Below are 22,159 nucleotides of genomic sequence, written 5' to 3'. Positions count from 1 at the left end.
CTAAAAGAATATCTAACTTGGGTTTAATTTGAGGAGAAAATAGGGGCTTCAAATTTGACATTTTTCTTTTGCCTTAAAAAGTCATCGTCCTTGACCCTGTTTCCTGGTCCTGCCCTCCCCATCACTCCTTCTAGGAGAGGAGTGGTACTCACAGGCACACTGACTGCTCTGTAAAATGAGATGTGTGCGCAGGCCTTTTCCTAACTCTGACAAAGTAGCGTACTGACCACCTTGCCAACTCCCTCCACCCAGAGCCTCCCTAGAAAAGCTGTAGAAGCAGGTGCAGTTGTGCATCTGAAAAACTATCAACAACACCTCCAAAGTGTGAGATGCCCCTGGGGAGAAGGCAGGCTGTCTAGGCAGGTGTGATGGGGGAGACAGCAGGAGGGCAGAGCAGACGGAGGGTATGGGCAGAGAAAGAACTCTAAATTCTCTTCCCTCTCCATGGCCTGGCCTTGGATGGATCAGAGCAGCCTCTTGGCCACAGAAACCTGCAGCATCAGTGCAGGCGGCCAGTGCTGTCAGGGTACGTAAAAGTACCACAGAAGCCCTGCTGGTGTGAGAAGCTGATGAAAACAGGACCAGCAGCTGATACTTAGCATCCGCTCACTCACCTCTCCTCGCTCAAGCTCCCCAGGATGACGGAGTCTAACCTAGGAAACCCCTGCTCACAGGAGGTGCCTGGCAGCGCGGTACCAAAGGTTGTAGTCTTTGGGGTTCTGTGGGGTCCAAAGTGGTCTGCCCAGGGGCTCATCCCTTCCCTTCTCCTTAAACTCCCGTGGAGGAATCTGGCTCTTCCTGAAAACCAGAGAGGATCGCTTCAAACAGGAACATGAGTTGCCAGGGTGAAATGACCTTGCACCTAAAGACGACAAACAGAACAGCAGACGTTGATTGGAAATCACCAGGCAAGAGCTTAAATAAACACAATAAATATTCTCTAAAGGGCTGGAGGGTGGGGAAGAGGCGAGATGGTGGCCAAAGGGCACGAACTTCCAATTACAAGATGAATAAGTTCCAGGGAGCTAGTGTGCAGCCCGGTGACTATAGTTAACAACACTGGGGGTTGTATACAATGAAAGTTGCTCTGAGATCTTAATGTCCTCACAACAACAGCAACAGAAATGGTGGTTACAGGAGGTGAAAGAGGTGAGAACTAAGTGATCAAGAAAAACCAAGTCCTATCAAGTCGTTTGAACAGAAATGCCTAAAGGCAACCACTGCTGGGCTTTTCCACGGCAGAGCCAATAAAATCCTGTGTACGTGTGCGTGCGCACACACTCCAGACAGCTTGAATTAGGTTTCTGTCTCCCGGAAACAAGGACCTAAGAGGGGACAGGAGAGGGGGTAGCTTTGCCACTTTGTGATGCAATGAACAGAGTGACTTCAGAAAGAGCCCCTTTCCGAAGGTGTTAGTTACTTTAGCTAATAATTCACTGGCTAAAGCCCCTAGTCTTCTTATCCATTCTTGACTTGGCAGTCCCCATAATCTTGCTGAAATAATACAAAAATATGTGCTCTTTAGAATACATATAAATTTTGATTCCATCTATACAAAGCTCTGGGAAATAAAAACTAATCTCTACTGACAGAACACAGATCAGCAGTTGTCTGGGGCTAGGACTGAGGCAGGGAGGGAGGATTTAAAAAGGGGCAGGAGAAAATGCTTGGAGTGATGGAAATGTTCACTCTCCTGATGGTGTTTATGGTTTCAGCAGGATATATGTGTGTGGAAACTCACCCAAACATATACTTTTTTTTTTTGTATTAGGTTCTTCTTGTCTCAAAGTATATATATATATATATATATATATATAAACATCTTTATTGGAGTATAATTGCTTTACAGTGGTGTGTTAGTTTCTGCTTTATAACAAAGTGAATCAGTTATACATATACCAAATGTATACTTTAAATACATGTAGTTTATTGTATGGCAATTATATCACAATAAAGCTTTAAAAAAGAAAACAGAATAAAAACATATTGGCAAAACAAAAAGCAAATTGGATAATGTCGCCCTATTTAACACACTGCAGTGGTTTCCCAATTCTCTCAGGGCAAAACCCAGTCTGTAACGGGCTTTGGAAGGCTTTCCTGATCTGCCCCTGCCCGGTCGCACCATGTCCAACCTCTCAAGTGGGGCTCCAGACATCCTGGATTTCTCCCAATTTCTGGGTCCACTCCAAGCATGTGCAACCTTCTGCTTCTTAGAACATCTCCCCATGCCCACTCCTGCGTGCGCACACACACGTTTACCTGGATACTTGCTTTAGGCTCCTGCTCATACATCCCCTCCTTGACACTTTCATGGAGCATCTCCCCACCCCCATGACTGTTAAGAACCTTCCTATGTACTCCATTGTACACAAGGCTTTCCACAGCTTAGCACGTATTACTCTGTCTCCTAAGTGCCTTTTTACTTCTCTGAAGCCCCTCACCATCCTGTGAGATATTCTGAGGGTCTGTCTTATAAATCATAGCTCTGGTGCCCTGAACACTGTCCAGAATATGGTATGCTTATTGAATGATTTGATAAATGATTTCAATAGGTCATAGACAGTCCAAGAGTATATCTCAACTACTAAACTTAGAGGAGACTGAGGCCAACCTTGAGAAAGGGGGAGAGTCAGTGTAGCATAGTGGTAAGAGCTCGGGCCCCAGTGTTAGGTAGTCTTGGGTTCAGATATCAGCTCTGCCACGTAGTAGTGTAACCACATGGATGTTCCCAAACCTCTCTGTGCCTCAGTCTCCTCTGTTAAATGGGATGGTGATATCTATCTCACTGGGGTGTTTTGAGGATTAAAGGAGATAATCTGTATAACTTGAGGTCCAAATGTAACTACAACTAAAGAAAATAATATCATAGTCCTTAAGAGAGAAAGGAACTAAATAATAATAGAAGCAAGTCAAATACATGTTCCTGGTATTACCAAACTGAGGAAGCCAGTTTAAGGTCAAGTAGCTGCACAGCAGTTCATTTCCCTCTGATCAGTTTGTGCCTGAGAGCCTGTCCCAACAAACTTCTTGCCTGAAAATCTCTATCTCAGGACCTGCTCCGCTGCAAACTGGGCCTGCGACACTAAGTCCAAACACCCATCCCTCGACGCACTGGTCACCCCCGTGCACATATGCCCATGCACCACTGGGCAAGCAGTCAATTTAGGGCTCCGATGCCTCCCCTGAAGCCAAAACAATGGGGCAGCTGAGTATCTTGGATCAGAAGAATAAAAGCAAATTCCCACTGCCCTTATGAATCTGAAATGTTGAATTATATTTCAGGGCAAGGAGCCTTTGGGAAAGAGGCTCTGAGTTTATTGAAGGACTGGAAAGAAAAGGATATTTAGGGGGAAAATCTGGGAGAGCAGGACACAGACAACTGAGCTTATTCTTGATAAAATGTAAGCTCCTGAAGGGAGAGATTTCTGTCTGCTTTGTTCTCTGCTGTGTCTCCTGAAACAGTGTCTGGCATATGGCAGGTGCTCAATCAGTAGCAAGTCAATGAATATAGAGTTTGACAGGGCAGGGAAGGAGGCAAAGCTAACAGCAAAATGAAAACTTTAATGCAACTCCCAGACAAAGAGTGAGGCGGTGAAGCTTGGTGGGTCGGATCCTGAGTTGTGACCGCAGGCAGACCTGAGTTCAAGTCAGGCTTTGCAACTTACAGCTCTAGGACAGCTGGCAAATCATTAGCCTCTGCAAACCTGTTTCCTTATCTGTGAAATTGGACTCGTATTTAATATGATGACTCTGAAGATTAAATAAAATGATTTAGATTAAGTGCTTGTACAGAGTAGACACACAGTTCTCTGTTCATAAGTGAGCACATTTGGTACATATATACACACACATATACACACTCACACAACCTCCAGGGACTTGAGGGGTGACAGTGTTTTACTTCTGGATTCTCCAGAGGAAGGAGTGTGGTGCTTTGTCTGCTTTAAGGATGACAAGAATCAATTCAAAGTGTTCTGGCCAAGTAGAGCCTGTGAAATAAACCTGAAAGGCTATACCAGCCCATTAATTTGAGTCTTAACCATATTACTGATTTTATAGTCACTTAAGCAAATCAATGTTTCAAAACACACTTTGGAGAACAGCCTAATTTGTGAGTAATCTTTTTAAATCGGCCATTTGAGATAATGCCGCTGAGGCCTATTTCACTTTGATTTAGAGCAGAACGCTTGTGCCAGACAGAGGACAGGCCATTTGACTCTTTCTGCCTACACATTCTAAACAAAAAAAGCTAGGACACAAGATTAGGTATGGCCTCCCGTTACCATGGTGTATAAGCTACAAAATCCATTTCTGACTCCAGTCTCTAATTGAATGTGGGATGGAACTGGGAAAGCTGCCAAGGAGAGCCAATGGTTTCACATAAATTCTTCAACTATAGGGAACAATACAATACAGGCAGAACAATACAAGTTTCCTTTGTGCTCCCTTTACACTTTGGTTGACAAAAGTAATTATGTACTTATTCAGAGGTAATGTTCTGTCTTCCATGGTACAATTAGGGGTGGTTTGGACATTGTGGTTTTCTTTCCTCCCTCATTGAATAGCAGCCATGAGATCTGAATAGAACCAACCCTCACTTAATCCTGTTCCCTTGGGCACAGTCACTGCTTTAGGCCTCCCAGGCCAAACTTCACGGTTGCCCTTTGACCATAGGGGTTGGTCAGGGCTGGTCAATCATAGCAAAGCTAAGGACTCTTGCTTTGTATACAAATAAGGGGAACCAGCCTTGAGATGGAGCCCTCACTAGAGCAGTATAGTGTAGAGAGAGAATAAAACTAAGTCATTGAGCCTTTGGGTCAACTATTCCTGAAATCTACATGCTTCTCAGATTTCCAGGTATATGAGCTAAAAAGGTTTAAATTGGATCTTCTGTTACTTACAACCCAAACCTTCATAAATAATATATGCCCATCAGAAAATGAAAAGGTATATACCTTTCCAAAATTATATTTGACTTCCTGCATTTCATCCCAGACCCAAATTCCTTGCAGTGGCGTGCATAATCAAGGTGGACAGTCTTACATACGCAGAATGATTTTCCTTCACATCAGAAAAATCTATTATTCATCCAATGGACTTGGTTTATCTGTTAAAATGTATGAAAATAACACTTGCTATAAATAACCTATATCTTAGCATAATTACAATTAGCTATAATGAATGCACTTGGAGGCCTATCTTGCGGTCTGATAAACTGCCACCAGCTGTCATGCTAGCAGACCCGAAACAATGATTTGTGAGTTTAATTCCCTTAAAATAATATCATGAAACTGAAGCAACATGACCTCTCAACTCACCAGTGTTACCTTTAAAATTTCCATGCAGCCAATACAAAAAGATATTTGTTCTGATATTGGACACTGTTTAAAAAAAGTGGATGTTCTATGTTTTTTGAAGGACATAAAGCCCTTCACACTAAGGAGACGAACCATAGTATTTCAGTTATCAGCCAATAGGTAGAAGAGAATTTGAGGAGTGTCTGTTCCATAGGAACCTCAAAAACCTTATTACATAACAATCAGCCGGCTGGTCTTGAGTTCCAAACCTCAATGTAAATACTAGGTCAGCTCATTTCGACTGTACCCATATTTGAAGACTAGGAAGTGTGATGTTGCCATGGTAATAAGTTGCTAGGATACCGCCAAGCAGCCAGTATAAGCTGACTTTGTTAAACGATATCACAAGGATTAAGAACTAATATGTGTTTTGATTGGATAGAATGACGAGAAGTGTTTCTTTGCATTATTTAGGAAGCCAAATAGGGACCTTTGAGATAATTTATCCTAACCTTTTGTTCATTTCACAGATTAATTTATCCAAATATTTATTGAGCACATACTATGTGCCAGGCAGTGGAATAAATAATGGAAGACACAGGGCACCCTTGAGATGTACACAGGAGATGCAGAGACCAAGACCCAGAGAGATTAGGAAGTTGCCTAATGGACACAAGGCCCCTGGACTTGTACAAGAGTCTTGAATCCCAGTCCAGTGATATTTGCCACAACGTGAAGAAACTTGTTGGAGGGACTTCCCTGGTGGTCCAGTGGTTAAGAATCTGTCTTCCAAGGTAGGGGACGCAGGTTCAATCCCTGATCAGGGAACCAAGATCCCACATGCCACAGGGCAACTAAGCCCATGTGCCACAACTACTGAGCCTGCACATCACAACTAGAGAGGTCAGGTGCTGCAATGAAGAGCCTGAATGCTGCAATGAAGTTCCCGTGTGCGGCAGCTAAGACCTGACACAGCCAAATAAATAAATTAAAATTTTTTTTTATCAAAACAAAAAGAAAAAACTTGGACAAAAATTAATATGAATTAATATTCAAAATGAGCTTCTATTGGCTTGCTCATCTTTCATAAGAGAAAAGGCTTTTCAAGAAGCATGCATTCAATAAGTATTTTACTGAGTGCTTACTGGGCCTACTCTATTGTAACATGCCAGATGCTGGGGAAACACAGTCATGTTCTAGTAGGGCCAAAAGAAATTTTAAGGAAGAATTCTGGCCAGTGGGATGGTTCTCTTGTGGAGGCATGCTCAAGTTGCCATGGCAGCCCAAATGAGGGGAATGAAAGCTGCCCTAAAGGAGTGATGAGCTTTGAAGGACAAGTAGGCATTAAGAAGTCTTGGGGCAAGCAGGTCTTTTCAGGAACGGACTCCATGTGATGTAATTAAAATGTTACTACAGCGAGGACTGACATTTTCTCAGCAGTGACTGAGGGAAGGTGCCTGATACCTATGGGGACCACGTGTTCAGTTTAAACAGTCAACAATTTTGTCCCCCAAAGTTGGAGCCATTTCAACCAATCATATTCTAGTTTGAGAAATGGGATATTGAAGCCAATATTTGAACAGATCTTAAAGTACATGGTGCTGGAGTCACTGTGAATGGTTCCAGTGGCTGAGTTATTCTGCCTGAAACATTTGTCCCAATCACAGACCCAGCACAGTTTTAACTCCTTCCTTAACACCAGATCCATAAAGGCCTTGCTTCCCCTTGTGCCCGCCTCCTCCAGGCTACTTGTCCCACACCGTTAGCCCTTGTCTCTGGAGACAGTTTCGAGTCCACTGTGATCTCCTCCCTGCTTGGCTGGGCCCTCTCTTTCACAGGAGACTTGGTCATTGATGGCACCGACAGGCAGAGGCACTCACCCTCCCAAGCCTTGCACGCTGAACTTCCATTCTGTTCCACACTGGGGAGGCCTCCACCAGCATCCTGCCCCACCCGCCCCAGCGCCACTTCCGGCCACATTGTCTGGTCTCCAGCACCTCACCTCTTGCTTCCACGTTCAGCGCTGCCCATCCTGGTCTCTGCCTGGTGCTTTGGGCAGTGGCGGATGAGCCAGACCAGCCAGTCATTGGCCTTTCTGACTCCTGTCTCTCAACCCCCACTGCATGCTGTGCCCTATTTCTTAGAAGTCACTTAGGACTCCAGATGCCTCCAGGATGAGAAATGAGCTTCTCCCCTCCTGCATTTCACCCACTGTAAGACATCATTGACTGCTACATGCATTATTATTTTATGTACTTCTAAGAAAGAAAAATTCTGCCATTAAGCCATAATACGATGTTTTCTTATCACTTCATTTTCTAAAAATTTCTATATATTGAAGATTTTTTTACTTCATTAGACATGGTTTTTTATCATAGATCACTCTTGTGCATACACGGGAATTATACCCTAAGTAAAGTGATTTAAATATTCCTAAAACTTCTGCAGAGTGTTCAACTCTTTTGAATCATTTTTCAACCTGAGACATTAGGTGTTCGTGTTTTTCTACAAAACATCGACCTCTGTGCCATCAAGAGCAACATTTCTTAAGAGTTCTCCACCTGAGTCTCTGGGATTTCCTCCCAAGCTGCTGACATTCATCCCACAGGTTTTCAGGCTATGTGCAGCAGGTGATGACCATGTCAGGACCACCACCTGGCATGAGTTGTAAGACCTATCCTGACTTCAGAGAGTTTAATGTCTGTCTTAGAATAATGGAAACAAGGGGACGTCAGACCTGCTGTTCCCCACACACGACCACCACTGCAAAACTCGCCAGGGAAAAGCCCAGGACCTGAACTTGTCTACCTCAGCCTTTTGACACGGCACCACCCTGCGTGCATATCCAGAGATGTCTAAGCTGTGACTGGCTCTTCCTGGCGGCCTCATTCCTGGCAGCCCCACCCCAGTGGGAGAAGGATGAGCTTCAAAGCCGGCACCACAGCAGGACCTGCGTTCAAGGACTCTGAATTCAAACCTGTCAAATTCATGCCTGGATCCCTCTGAAGAGTTCCTGGAGTGGTGTGCTGAGGTAGGGTAGGCCTGCAAGGAGGGTTCTCACACCCAATACCCTCTTTTATAATCAATACTTCTAGATACCAAAGATGGCTGCAAAGATATCTGTCCCACCTGATCTTCTAGAACTTGGTCACTCCTTTAACCAGAGATGGAGTCCAGCTTCCCCACCCCTCAAGTCTATGTGAGTTTTGTTGTTTGTGACCAATGGAACATGGCAGAAATGAAGTTGACTTCTGAGGCTGATTCAGACAAGGCCGTGCAACTTCCATCTTGCTTTCTGGAGCCCTGATGGCCAGGTAAGCAGTCTGAACACCCTGAGGTGACCACTCCGAGGCGCCCAAGCCAGTCACCATGAAAAAGCCTGAGACTGCGTGGCAAGAGACAGGCCTGGCCAGCCTGCAGCTGCTCAAGTCCAGCCTGGATCTAACCCCAGCCATGAAGGATAAAGGAACTGCTGTTACTCTAAGCCACTACATTTGGGGATGATTTGTTACATGACCATAGCAGATGGAACCCACCCTTTGTGGATGGGGTGTCATTCCCACGGGGAATGACCGGCCTAGAGTCATTAAATCCTCCACATGACCACCAAGAACAGCATCGCCAGGGAAAGGCTTGGAGCTCCGAGACCACTGTTTTGGCCACTTCCTGCTCACAAAGCTTCAATTACCTTCTCCATGCCCTCTTCTCCTCTTCATCACCCTGAAGTCTTAGGGTGGAAAATTTAGATAACTTACCATCTATCGCATAAACAAGGAACAACTTGAGCTAGCTCTAGAAGCTGGAAAAAAGGTCAAACGGATGACAGATAATTCCCTATTTAGTTACACCCTGGCCTTGGCTTTGGGGCTCCATCCTGGCATCGGGGACTTCAGGGGGTGTGAGGTGGTGACAGGCCTTGCCTGCCTAGATCCACACCGATAGCGAGGGCGTCCAGGCCTCCACACTCAGCCGGACTAGTCTTTGTGAGACATGAATCTCATACAACTTGGAGAATGTTCTTTAGGAAAGAAAGAAACCAAATTTAGAAAAAGGAAACCAAAGTGAATATCGATATAGGATATAAAAGCACAACGAATTACAACTTTCAAAAGCTGAAAAATACCATAAACATGACAAAATCTAGGGGGGAAAAACCCATAAAATTATGATGAGTTAATTACCTGACATGATTTTATGGTATTCTTTCCTACTTTGGGGGGTTGCATACTCTTTTATTCCATTTTACACTATCATTTTCTATATAGTATGAGGTAGATTAACCTAGTCCAGAAGGTCAGGACCAGAGACTGCTTCCCTTAGGAAGTGACATTAAAAATAAGAAAGAATGGGAGTTAGTGAGGCAAAAGGTGCATGTGGGAGGGGAAGCTGGGGTGGGGGTCGAGGGTTAGTGGCTTGGGGAAGGGGATGAGGTTTGCCCTGCAATGAGCCTGAGGTCAAAGTGGCTTCCTCAGCTCTAGTGGGTCGGAGGGTGAGAAACTAAAGGGGAGGTGATCAAAATGCAGGGGAAATGCCTGCGTGGAACATTATGCAGCCATTAAAAGGGATCCTGTGGGGGCTATGTAGCAGCATGGAGCAACACTTTGGCTGCAAATTGCAGGCATGAGTTTCTACACTTTGTGAAGTACAGCCACGTGAAGAATTATGGAATCTCATGAACACGATCCCTATTGGAACAAAGAGGAAGTTTGAGTCTCTAGCCTTTTTTTCCACCTGTGGTAGGCATGAGTTGTTTGTGCTACACAGCATCCCTGCCCCCTCCCTCGGGGGTCTGCTACATCCCCAGATCTCCTCTCTGCTCCCCCAGCCACTACGAGGGCGGAGGAGCCTGGCCTGGTCAGTCAACTGCATAGTCCTAGTGTCGGCAGGGAGGGCCCAGGTGAGCACATGACCACACCTGGCTACTCAAGCTCCACCGTGACTTTCTCATTTGGGGCTGAAGAACTTCAGTCCTCCTTCAACTCAACAAACTACCCAACATTCTTCCTGGGACGGGTCGCATGTCCACCCTGAATCCTTTCCTTGTTTCTTTAGATTCATTTGGGTTGGGTTTCTGTAAATTCACAAGAAAAAAGCAATTTCCTTTTTATTTTTTTAACTGGTCATTTTAAAAACAAAATACGTACACATTGTAGAAGGTTCAGGCAATATGAAAGAGCATAAAGAAGAAAGTTTATGAGTGTCTCTCCCTGTCATTTATTTCCAGTTTTATCACGTTGTGCTCAGAGAGTGTGATGTGTACTCTGTCATTTCAGAGGTGGTACAAGACTGGAGAGGATTTACTGAGGTTTTCTAAGGCCCAATAGATGAGTAATTTGGTAAATGTTTCCTGGTTCCTTAAAGGTAGATTCTCTGCTTCAATCAACAGAGTTCAGGATTTATCTTTTATTTTGCTGACGTTTGTGCCTAAGTTCTTTGTTTGGAGTCTGGAGATAATATAATAGTATCTCTGTCTGATATAGTTGGGTTGTTACATATGTTAACACATGAAAACAGCTTACTTAGAATAGTGCCCACAGCACAGTAAGCACTGCCAGAATATTTGTTGCCATCACCATCATTATTATATATCCTAGATTCTGTACTTAAACGTTGACATTTTATCTGTCAAGGACTGAGTTTGTGCTCTCCCAATACTGTTGTGTTGACTTCTCCTTGCATTTTCCATAGATATCCTGTATATAATCTGAAATTCATGCAGTCATTGTGGATAAACTCTTGATCAGTTAAAGAAAGCTAATAGAGATCTAACGCTTTAAATCCTTTCCTCGGGGCTGCCAGCTGTTCGTGTCTTATTCCATCTTTCCTCTTATTCCCCAGTCCATGTATTCCTTAAATTCCCTGAGCAAAGCCTGCTTCTGTTGGGGAATCATTCTTCTAGAGAATGCTCTTTATCATTTACAGCCAGTGTTCACGTCCCTTTCATGAACAGACCCCATGTTGTTATTTCCTGTTTACTTCAGTGAATTGGAGGCAATCCTTCCACTCCTTTGCCCTCAACAAGCACATGGCTCACTCACCTGCTCGCTCCTTCCTGTTACCTGGCCTCTGCCTACATCCCCACCTGGAAGCAGTCCTGGACCGCAGGAAGGTGGGAATGGATCAGTCTGTTCTTCAGCGGCCAGGAGAGGCTGGGGGGCCGGGGCTGTGGGTAACAGCCGCCCTCCCGGGGCTTTTCCAAGGGCTGTTTATGATTACTGAAAACCCCACCAGGGTCATCTGACTGGAAGGAGAGAGGTCCTTGCCACTGCATCCCCTGGGAATGCCTGTGGAGGGTAACAGGCACCAGGGGGGTAGGAGAGGGCTGCGCTCATATGCGAGCAGAGCGCTTGGCAGGGGTGGGGCGGGCATGGGGGAGGAGGGGCGGGGATGAGGGAGGTGGCCCGGAAGGCAGCTTCATCTCTCTGCCTCTGGCCTCTACCAGGCTGCCTTTACCTGGAGGGAACGTGAACTTCCACGTTCCTGCCTCTTGCGGAGTTAGGGGGCGAGGCCATGTGGTTTTTTTTCCTGGGAGTTTTCTGTGGCCTTAAGTCCATGGTGGGTGTTTCTCTTTCCTCTGCCCTGCCCATGCCCTGTCCTTCCTCCTCAGAAGTGACCCTGTTTTAAATATAGCCCCCCACCTCCTGCTCACTGCCTGTCCCTGAGGAGGGCCAAGGTACAGCATTTGCTAGCTAGGCTCAGATTCTGTCGCCATTCACTAATTTCATCAGATAAAATTTCTCTGTTTTTTTTTCTCATGTTCACTTGTCTGTGTGGAGGGGAGGGTTTGGAGAAAATAAGTTTTCTGTGCAATAAACCAAAGTCATAGGACCCTCGCCTTCCCTCATCTGCACGTCTGCCCTGGTCTGGTTTACTCAGCAGCCTTTGGCCTGAGTAACTGTGAAGGTGGCAGCCACTCTCCTCAAATGTTTCTGCTCAAAGCAGCAGCTTTGCCAGAAATTCGATAACCAAGGAGACTCTGGCTCCGGACAGCATGGGGCCCAAAAGTGTGAATTCAGCACCAGCCGCTGCAGCCGCAAGGAAAAAGCAGAGAAACGAGAAGTGCGAGCATCTTGCTGACTCTGCTGAGAAAGGCAGAAATATGTGTTTGGGGGGATGCAGCCAGGGCCACTCACCTCCCATGAAACAAAATGCGAGAGGGGCCAGCATGAGGTGGAGACCCAGCATGGTCTGCCTGCTTTACCCTCCCCACAGGAACCACAAACTTCCTCAGATGAGGAAGAGGTCAGGTGCTGGCTGAGTCACCACCGCAGTTAATGGGGTCAAGGATTCCACGGAGCTGCCTGACTTCTCTCTCCCCTTGATGACTGGTTTCTCCAGGCCAGGGGTTTTCTTCATACTGCAGCAGGAAGGTACTGGATAAGAGGGGAGAGACCAGAGGCGGGTGTGCCATCACCTCCCTGCCTGCCTGCAGACGGAAAGATGAGGCAGGCGAAACGAACTCAAGCCACAGAAAGACGAACACTCTAGGGGGGCTGGCTGAGACAGCACCCCCTCACTGGGAGAGTGCGTGTGGGGATGATACAGGGAAGCCACGGGCTGTCCCCCTCAACAATCCCCAGAGCCAAAAAATAAAAAGATTTAGTATAAACAAAAAAGCAAGCTGACGACTGCACTGCTAGGAGGCTCTGACATGCCGGGACAGCCCAGCATGAAGATGCAGTCTGTAAGGGCTGTGAAGCAGTGTGTGCGGCTGGGACCCGGGCCAGGTCTGCGCAGGCCCAGCACCAGGCAAGGTAAGCGATGCCAGCACTCGGATCCTGCTCGGCCACAGGGACCTTGCCTCCACACAGGGATGAGCGAGGGCTGCGGACACACAGCACAGATGGAACGGGTGCAGGCTGTGCCCTGGGAGGCTCTGAGGCATCCCTTCCCCCGGCCTGCCTACCTGGGGAGCTGACGGCGGCGGTCAGGGCCAGGTTAGGAGACAAAGGACAGAGTCGTCCACCTCTCCAGGCACCTACCTGATCTCTGCAGCTGCTCCCACCCCCACCCCTTCAAAGGTCAAGAGCTGCCACCCGTCCCCACCCACCCCTTCTTCACAGCCCTCTCGCCCAGGGCTCCTGCCCTGTCAATGCCCTCCTTCCCCTCCTGGAGCCTCGCGGAGGACTTGGCTAGTAGCTCACACTACCCTCTCCAGCAGCTGTCAGTTTCTGGCTTCATCACATGGACCTTGACTTTCCCATGATGGCTCCACCTCAGCTTCAGAAACACCCTCTCTGGCTCAAGTACCCCTCCCCACCCACCACAGCCCATGCTGGAGTCCTACCTCATCAAGACCTCCAGTTCACTAACCCCTCCGGGGTCACCTCCTGCCTTCAATTCCCGTCTTATTCAGATTAAACCTTACACCCCACAGTCCAGCATTACGTCTCCTGTAATCTCAGCCGCCTTGCCCCTCCTCCCTTGTGCTCCTCTGGGAAAGGCCCAGCTCTGCGTCAGTGACCTTGTCCCACCTGAACACAGCTGTGGGGGAAACACATGCGTGTGTGTACACCCACCCCCCCCAGATGTGGTACATCTAAGCGCCTAGATCCTCGTCTCATAGCTCAGCCCCGCCTGCCCTTCTGCGTTTCTGTAACCGACTTGCTTTCCCAGGTGCGGATGAAGGACTGCCTCACACCCTCTGAGAACATCCTCCACCCACATCCAGCTGATGGTCTCACTTCATTTCACCAGGAAGAGATTACAGCTCCTTCAGCCCACCATTAATTGAGCCCCTCCTCCTCTATACTTTCCCCTCCTCTTCTTGAGCCCATTGTGTTGCAGGACTGGCTGTCCTCTCAGAGGGCTCAGCCCGCCTCCTTCTGCACGGACTGTGCCCCTTCAGGAACCCTCTCTCCACTCTCTACCTTGACTGTTCCCATCGACACCCAGGCTCTCCCACTGCAAACCCTCCCTGACCTGACAGCCCTCTCCAGTTCTCACCCCATTTCTCACACCCTCTGGACCTGCTTCTCACTGTCCACCCTATCACCACCTACTCACTCAACCAACTCCCACCCCTTCCTGAAACGGCTCCCCTCCAGGTCATCCACGACTCCACGCTAAGACATCCAAGAGACAGTTCTGCCCTCCTTTCACCGAAACGCTCCTGAGAGCCTGGCATGTCCACCCTCTTCAAGCAGCTTCCTCTCAGTTCCTTGTCCTCCTGAACATGTCCTGCTTCTCCCCGCAGACTTTCAGGGCTGGGTTCCCTTAGGGCCCTGTCCTGAGTCTTCTTCTCTTTTCTCTCTCCTTGGATGACCCCATCCAGTCTGAAGTATTGCCACACCATTTTTATGTGGACGACTCACAAATTTAGGTCGCAACACATCCAAAATGACCTTGATTCCATCCCCTCCAAAAGCCTGTGTGGTCCCCTTCCAGCTTCGCCAGGCTTTCCCTTCATCCATAAGTTGAACACCTTAAGGCACCAGCTGAAAAGTCACCCTTGAGTCTTCTCTCTCCTCACCCCACCCTCTAGCCAGCCCATGAGAGGGCCTGTCAGTGCTGCCACCACCATCTCTCAAGGGCCCCCACTTCTCTCCACTTCCTCTGCCATCCAGGCCCAGATCAGCACCACCTTCCACTTCCCCTCCTACCCACTTCCAGTCCGTGCTCCACACACCTCGCCCCGACCATGGCCTGTAAGGCTCTGTACCATCTGGCTCCTGCTTCACCTCCCCTTGCTTACTTTAGTCTAATTACACTGGCCTTTTGCTGCAAATTCTCTGCTTCCCCCTACCAACCCCCCACCCCCGCTGCCACCCCCAACTGAGAAATGGAGTCTCACTCCCTACCTTTGTTCTGGGATAATTTGCCAAGATTCGTTCCCAGAGCCTTAACACGTGCTCCTCCCTGGAACATCCAGAATCCTCTCCCCACACTCCTCCCTGGCTCTGTCCTTTCCATCCTTCAGCCTAAATGCTCTTCACAGAGGCCCTTCTGGACCACCTCAACTAAAAGTGAAAGATACCAAGGTGGGACCTGTAGCAATCCTTTATTTCCTTCTTAACACAGACATAAATAAAACAAGTAAATAAGCATCATAATTTAATTAATCTTATCTTCATTTCTAGAGCAGTGGTTGGCAAACTGTGGCCCACAGCCTGGCCACATCTCTTTTTAAATGGTTTTATTGGAACACAGCCACACCCACTGATTTATGTATTGTCCACTGCTACTTCTGACTTGGCAGAGTTATGCAATTGCTACAAACACCATGTGCCCCACCAAGCCTAAAATATTTACCATTTGGCCCTTTAAGAAGAAGTTTCCTGGCTGCACGGAGAGCAATCTATGGCCCTCTCATCCCTAGATCACCAATACCTCATACAGCTAATTTGTTGAAGGAACTGAAGGGCTTTGAGGCCCGGCTATAAGCCCTTCTTTACTGGGAGGCTCTTTTTTATTGGGGCAGGTCTAGATCAGGGCTGGGCCAGCTCCCTTCACTGTCCCCAGAGTCTAAGGGATCCCAAGTGAAAGCCCTGGAGGAAATGCACCAGAACCCAGGGGTCTCGAGTCCAAGGTCAGTCCAAGGAGGCCAAACCTTTTCCTCACGCCTTCTGCTCAGTTTCGGAAGAGGGCAGGGGGTAGGTTAGGGCCCTCTACCACCCTTTCGGGGGGATACTGCTCTGGCCAACCCCCAGGCAAGGATGCAACTACTTTCAGGGGGAAAACGGGTCCTCTGCTTCTCTGTCCTCCCCAACAAGCATGGGCTGGGCTAGAACCTGGGAACAGCCATGTAGGAGTGTGGGGAGAAAGCGTCCCTGGTTCAGAAGCTCCTCCCCAGCAAGGAGATGGGTATGGCGACAAGCTACGCCCCACACGTGCCACTTCCTGCTTAAACTGGACACGACAAGGGATGGGGGAGGCATCAGCTTGTGTGTGAGTGTGTGTCTGGGGGCCACTAGGCTGTATGTGTGCACATGTACAGGGAAGATGCAGGCTCTGTGAATCTGCCAGGGCGCCCAGGATGAGCTGCGGACTTTTGCCACTGACGCCATGAGTCGCCACGTGGCCCTCTGCTCAGAACACACTACACACCTTTTCCTTTTAATCTGTTATCATCTATCAGGCCCAGGCCCAGAAGAGAAAACATTCCCTTTTTCCTCCCTCCCTCTCCAGTACAAAGGCCCTGATCTCAGGCAGGTTCCATGGGTTTGTGGAGGGCAGCCTCTAGGGACGAGCTGAGAACTTTAAGCGTGCGAAAGAGCCAGGTTCCAGCAGTCCGAGGTTCTGGAGGGCTTCCAGCAGCTGTTCCCGTGCATTTCCAATAAACGTATTCTCCAGAAAGGCAGGCAGGCCTCCCACACCATCCCGCAGGGTGTACAGGGGCACCCGTACCAGGCCCAGCACCTGGGAAAGGAAGGAGACATGAGACTCTGGGAACGCAGGGAGCTCATCCCAGCCAGATCTTTCTAGATCAGAGGTCTCACCCCTTTATCAGTCCAGCAGGACCAGGCCTGAGGACGCACACCTTTGTGGCCCTAGAGGGCCCAGGTCTTTGCAGACAAATGACCCAGGTCATGCCCTCCAGCTCCGCAAAAGCTAACCCTTCCCACATCACAGAAGTGGCTCCTGCCTCCGGGATGCACCCTGGGCCCTACAGCAGTAGTCCTCAAAATGCCGCATCAGCACCATTTAGGAACTTTTGAAACATGCAATTCTCAGGTCCTTCTACCCCTCCCCCACTGAGCCGGCAATTCTGGGAGTGGGGCCAGTAATCAGTTTTAATAAGCCTCCCAGATGATTCTTATACCCGCCAAAGTTTGAGAACCATCGCCATACACAATGTCCCCCTCTATCCTCGCCTAAGTGCCAGGGTTTTCCCTCAAAACATCAGGCCACTTCTACTCAAGAAAAACAGGGGCCTAAGGTGCAACGCCTGCCACTATCAAGGGGGACTAGAAGAGTGACTTGGATGGGTGTGTTCTACAAAGACAACTGTAGAGGCTTGTGAAGTGGGGAGGGGGTTCGATCTTTGCAGGGAGACCAGGTTGGCTGCAACTAGTCACCCAGACCCCAACTACACGAGGAAACTGTGGGACAGGCCTTCGGGAGCTGGAAGACGCGGGGTGGGGTCCTGGGCTGGCCCCACCTCCAGCCCGTGGTCCCGGGCGAGCGGCGCGCCCATCTCCACCGCAGTCAGCTGCTCCAGGGTCAGGCACTTGGCGTAGAAGTGCGCCACGACGCGCGGCCGGGACCCGGCGTGCGAGCTGCGGTAATCGGCACGCTCCACGCGGAAGGCGGCCGCGGCCTCGCCCAGTTCCTCGCCTAGCTCGCGGTTCAGCCCGTCCTCCAGGCTGCAGTCCCGCAAGTCCACGAATCCGCCGGGAAAGCCCAGGCGCCCGTCAAAGCGCATCTGCATCTGCGGGAGAGGGAAGCGGTGATGGCCGGGGGCGCCCAAGGCGGCCTGGCCGCGGGGCGGGGGCGAGCGGTGGCCGGGTGCGCCCCTTCCTCACCAGCACTGCGTAGCGCAGCGGGATGCGGCCGAAGAGCAACCCCGGGTCCGGCGCGTAGAGCAGCGCGTGGCACGCGTGCCGCCAGCCCGGCCCCAGCTGCAAGGCCTCCGCCAGCTCCAGCCTGCGCATCCCGGCCATGACCGGACCTCCCCGCTCGGCTGTCCAGGGGGCCGACGTGGGTAGCGGGCGGGACGGCCAGGACCAATCCCTGCAGGGCCTGGCGGCCAGGACCAATCCCTGCAGGGCCTGGGGCGGGGCGCGGCCGTGGGCTCGGAAGGCAGCCAATCAGAGGGGCGCGGCGGCGGGTAATCGGCCCCGGGAAGCCTAGGGCCAAGTGGGACTCCGGGGAAGTGGGCCTTGGCACGGGGAAGTGGGCCTTGGCCCGGGCAAGGCTGCAGGCGTGGACAGGTCCTGGACGCGGCGGGAGACCGTTAATAGTGCTGACGTCACAGTCTAGCTCCAGGGGACTTCCCCAGCCGGTTGAGAGAGCTGGGCCGTGCGAAGAGGTTTGCAGGCTGAGTTTAATTATCTAATTAGGGACGCATCCTGGGAGCCACACCTAGTTGGTCTGGATGGTACACAAAGCCCGGGGCCTGGGGTGGGGTAAGGGTTAGCAGAGTTGGCTTCCAAGCCGCAGCCTTCCCTGGGTGGTGGGGACAGAGGAGCGATGGGTGTTAGAGCCATCCTGAGGGTGACACTGCGGGGACTCAGTAGCTGATTGAGTGTCGGGGGGAATTTGCCAAGATGACGTCAGGGTGGATGGCGCTGTCACTTTCTGGGATGGGGATTATAGGAGGGGGGTGAGCAACAATAGTGTAGTTCTGAAATTGGGGGTGGCAATAGGTGGTGGATAGGATGGACAGACCCACGAGATTTTCCAGGAAAGAGTAAGGGAGGAAAGGGCTGTGGGTGAAACCCTGTAGGCACAGGAAGGAGAGCAAGGGTCAGAGGTAGAAGAAGTGCCCAAGGCTTTCTAGACTTTACTCTCACATACGCTCAGACTACTGAGCTGTGAAGGAAGGTGGGGAACCGCGCACCCCCAGGGCAGGGGGCTCCTCAGGACCTGATGCTGAGTGAGGAACAGGGGTTCAGAATCCCTCGCCCCAGGCCTCCCCACCTTTTCTCAGGCCCTGCGCTCTGTGCAGGTCATCTCTCCTCAAGAGTCAATATTTATTACACAGAGGAAAGGAGGAGGCAGCTTCTTGAGAGGGGCTGGGCTTGGAGTCACAGCCTGTTAGTAACAGCACGTGATGCGAAAGAGCCCAAGTACCCACCCAGACACAGGCTGGCGACCTTAGCAAGGCAGTCAGTTCTCTCAGATCTGTTAAGTGCAGAGTATTCCAACCTATTAAGGATGTTAGAGATTTAAAGCACTTAGAACAGTGCCAGGCACAGCAAATGTAGCTATCTGTGGAGTCAAGGGTGGGGTAGAGTCTTATGTTAAAGGCCCCCTGGCTGGAACTGAGCCACACTAACCAGGCCTCAGAATGGGGCAGGGAGGGGAGGTGGGTGGAGTGAGACGTTCCTGGCATCATCTTTCCTAGCTTAGTCTTCTGAGTAACGTGGCAGAGATGGTATCTACTGACATCAGGCAACTGGATCGAGGTGATGAGACTGTAGGTGTGACACACTCATTCCCCTTTTAGAGTTCTAGGGGGCTTAGAAATGGCCCTGGTTAAACGATTAAACCTTGCAAAAAGCTCATAAAAACTGCCTATTCCAGAATGTAAATTGGTGCAGCCACTGTGGAAAACAGTATGGAGGTTTCTCAAAAAACTAAAAATAGAGCTGCCATATGACCCAGCAATTCCACTCCTGGGTATATATCCGAAAAACAAACAAAAAATAAAACAACAACAAAAAACAGAAACACTAATTCAAAAAGGTACATGCACCCTAATGTTTGTGGCAGCATTACAATTGCCAAGACATGGAAACAACCTGAATGTCCATTGACAAATGGATGTGGTATACAATGCGATACTATTCAGCCATAAAAAAGAATGAAATTTAGCCATTTGCAGCAACCTGGATGGACTTCGAGGATACTGTATTAAGTGAAATAAGTCAGACAGCAAAAGACAAATACTATATGATATCACTTACGTGTGGAATCTAAAATATACAACAAACTAGTGAATATAACAAAAAATAAGCAGGTATAGAGAAAAAACTAGTGGTTACCAGTGGAGAGAGGGAAGGGGGGAGGGGCAGTATAGGGGCAGGGGATTAAGAGGTACAAAATATTAGGTACAAAATACCTACAAGGATAACATTGAACAACACGGGGGATATAGCAAATATTTTATAATAACTATAAATGGAGTACAACCTTTAAAAATTATGAATCACTATATTGTACACCTGTAATTTATATAATATTATATATCAACTATACCTCAATAAAAAAATAATAAAAGAAAAAAGACCTGCCACTTCCAGGGTTCCACCCCAGACCAATCGAATCAGAACCTCTGGCAGTGGTGCTTAACTGTAAGTGGTTTTTATATGTGTTTCAGGTGACTCTAGTACGGAACCAGGGCTGAGAACAGTGCCCTAACCCTTACCCCTAACACTCCAAAGGGTTTCTTGGTTTCTCTCCTAGAAGGGTTTCCTTGAAGGATTTAGGGTCAAACATGCACTTTCCAGAGCTTCTGGCTGTTGTATTTTTCTTTTATGGTTGCTTGAGGAGACTTTTAAAGATGGATTCGGCTATTTCTAAGGCAATGTGAAAAACTATGAAAGCAAGGCAACAGCTCTGCAAGAAAATGACTGGAGACCAGAGCTTTTTCAGGATGAATCAATATGGAAGCCCTCAAGACACTCCAATCTTGCCTCCCCTTCCAAACTGCTCTCTGCCTCTGCCGGGGGAGCCCAGCCTCTTACCCTCTGCTATTCTACCTCCTGAGGCAGACTGCCTAGCAGTCGGGGCTCAAGGTAGAGAGCTGAGCCATGTGCCTCCAGAGATGCTGCAAGTTCAAAACCAAAAATAGCTCAGTGTTCAGCCTCAGAGGATGCTAGGGAACATACTCATTATAAGATAATGAGGCAAGGATTTAAGCATTTATCCTTTTTATATGGGCTCTACCTCAGGGTAACCAAATAGTTGATGAGGGGAGGTTTTTCTTTCTATAGAGAATTCCAGTTATTCAGAGAAGAAAGATGGAGCCGATCAAAACTTTGCTTTTTTAAAAAACTTTAAAGAATTAAGAGATTCTAGGAAATGATCATCAATGGCTGCTAACATCACTAAAATGATGGAAGAATGCACCACCTATGAAATATTCTTGCCAAAAAATTGAATTTGAACCTAACCACCATATTATAAGAAATACAAAAGAACATCTTTTTCAAATATCAGGAAGAAGCTAGAATGTTCCAGGTGGTAGTGGGTTAGAGTTGGAGACATCAGTAAGAATTTGTTTAGTTTAGATACAGATGGTTACAAACAGAAACATTTTTGGATAAGTGTATATTCAAGGGTTATTTCGTACACATATAAATTTCATTGCTCTGTCATCTGGGAGGGCCTAGAAACAGCGATTCCCCAGGAGCAACAAGCACACCCAGTGCCCAGATCTTGGTTTCTGTTACCATTTCCCAATAAAAGGAACCAAGGCTCCTTGGAGAAGTCTGATTCAGGCACTGGGGTAGGAAATATACACAGTGGGTACATGATGAGCCTGGAGCATCTTGTGATGCCAGAAAATAAGGAAGTGCACCGAAAATCCAAAAATCAATAATGAAAAATAAAAAAACAAAACACCCATATCGATGGGAGTTTGTCAAAGGGATAAGGACACAGGAACCAACTCAAGAGCTAAAGAGCTCCCTACAGCTAAAGCTGAAACAGTCTGGGCAAGAAAATAAAGCAGTATTAGATTATAACCCAAAGGATGAAATAAATCTCTATGGGTCTATACTGATCTAAATCATGAATAAGTACATAAATGGGGGAAAAGAAGATCTCCCATGCGGAAGTAGTTGAAATAATTGATATAGGAGAGCTGTCCCCTGAAGATGGTGAAGTGTTAACTGTCGACTCCTTCAGCATGGGCTGCTGGGAACAGCCACTTCTTTCCAAAGGGGGCATAATGGAAGGGGGTAGGAGTGGGGCCTCTGCCGGGTGATCCAGGGCAGCATCAACAGTGGTAAGTCCTGTGGGTGGTATGCACTCGTGCTATGATGGTAATTATAGGGGCGACTGCGTGAACTGTCTGGGGTCTCTGTACTGTCTTCACAATTTTTCTGTAAATCTAATACTTATAAAAAATAAAGTTTATTTTTTAAAAAAATCAGGATGATGCCATCTAGACTGAAGGAAACTTTACGAAAGAAATGAGCTGGTTTCTTCAATAAATGAATTACATGGGGAAGGGAGATGGGGGTAGAATCTAT

At 48.3% G+C, this 22,159-nt stretch overlaps 1 protein-coding gene and 1 pseudogene across 1 annotated transcript; both read right to left on the bottom strand.

Moving 5' to 3' along the window:
- The window catches only part of LOC116753184, an 80,947-nt pseudogene extending 73,670 nt beyond the window's left edge, over nucleotides 1–7,277 (bottom strand).
- An 8,115-nt stretch (nucleotides 7,278–15,392) lies between these two features.
- On the bottom strand, nucleotides 15,393–17,930 carry NUDT16 (nudix hydrolase 16). The gene is made up of 3 exons (XM_032629821.1): nucleotides 17,762–17,930; nucleotides 17,398–17,667; nucleotides 15,393–16,655 (listed from the first exon to the last, which is right to left on the bottom strand). The coding sequence occupies exons 1-3, from the start codon at nucleotides 17,897–17,899 to the stop codon at nucleotides 16,476–16,478; spliced, it is 588 nt and encodes a 195-aa protein (XP_032485712.1). The 5' UTR covers nucleotides 17,900–17,930; the 3' UTR covers nucleotides 15,393–16,475.
- Between the last annotated feature and the right edge of the window lie 4,229 nt (nucleotides 17,931–22,159).

This window comes from Phocoena sinus, chromosome 4 (genome assembly GCF_008692025.1).
Source record: "Phocoena sinus isolate mPhoSin1 chromosome 4, mPhoSin1.pri, whole genome shotgun sequence".
NCBI lineage: Eukaryota > Metazoa > Chordata > Mammalia > Artiodactyla > Phocoenidae > Phocoena > Phocoena sinus.
Note: the sequence above shows the minus strand (reverse complement) of the source record. Positions and strands in the feature narration are given on the sequence as shown.

Excerpts from the sequence above, each read along its gene's own strand:
- NUDT16 (XM_032629821.1), bottom strand. The coding sequence starts at position 17,899 with ATGGCCGGGATGCGCAGGCTGGAGCTGGCGGAGGCCTTGCAGCTGGGG. Across the intron at positions 17,668-17,761 it reads CGCTGCGCTACGCAGTGCTG|ATGCAGATGCGCTTTGACGG; the intron begins GTGAGGAAGGGG and ends CCTCTCCCGCAG. Across the intron at positions 16,656-17,397 it reads CCCGGGACCACGGGCTGGAG|GTGCTGGGCCTGGTACGGGT; the intron begins GTGGGGCCAGCC and ends TTCCTTTCCCAG.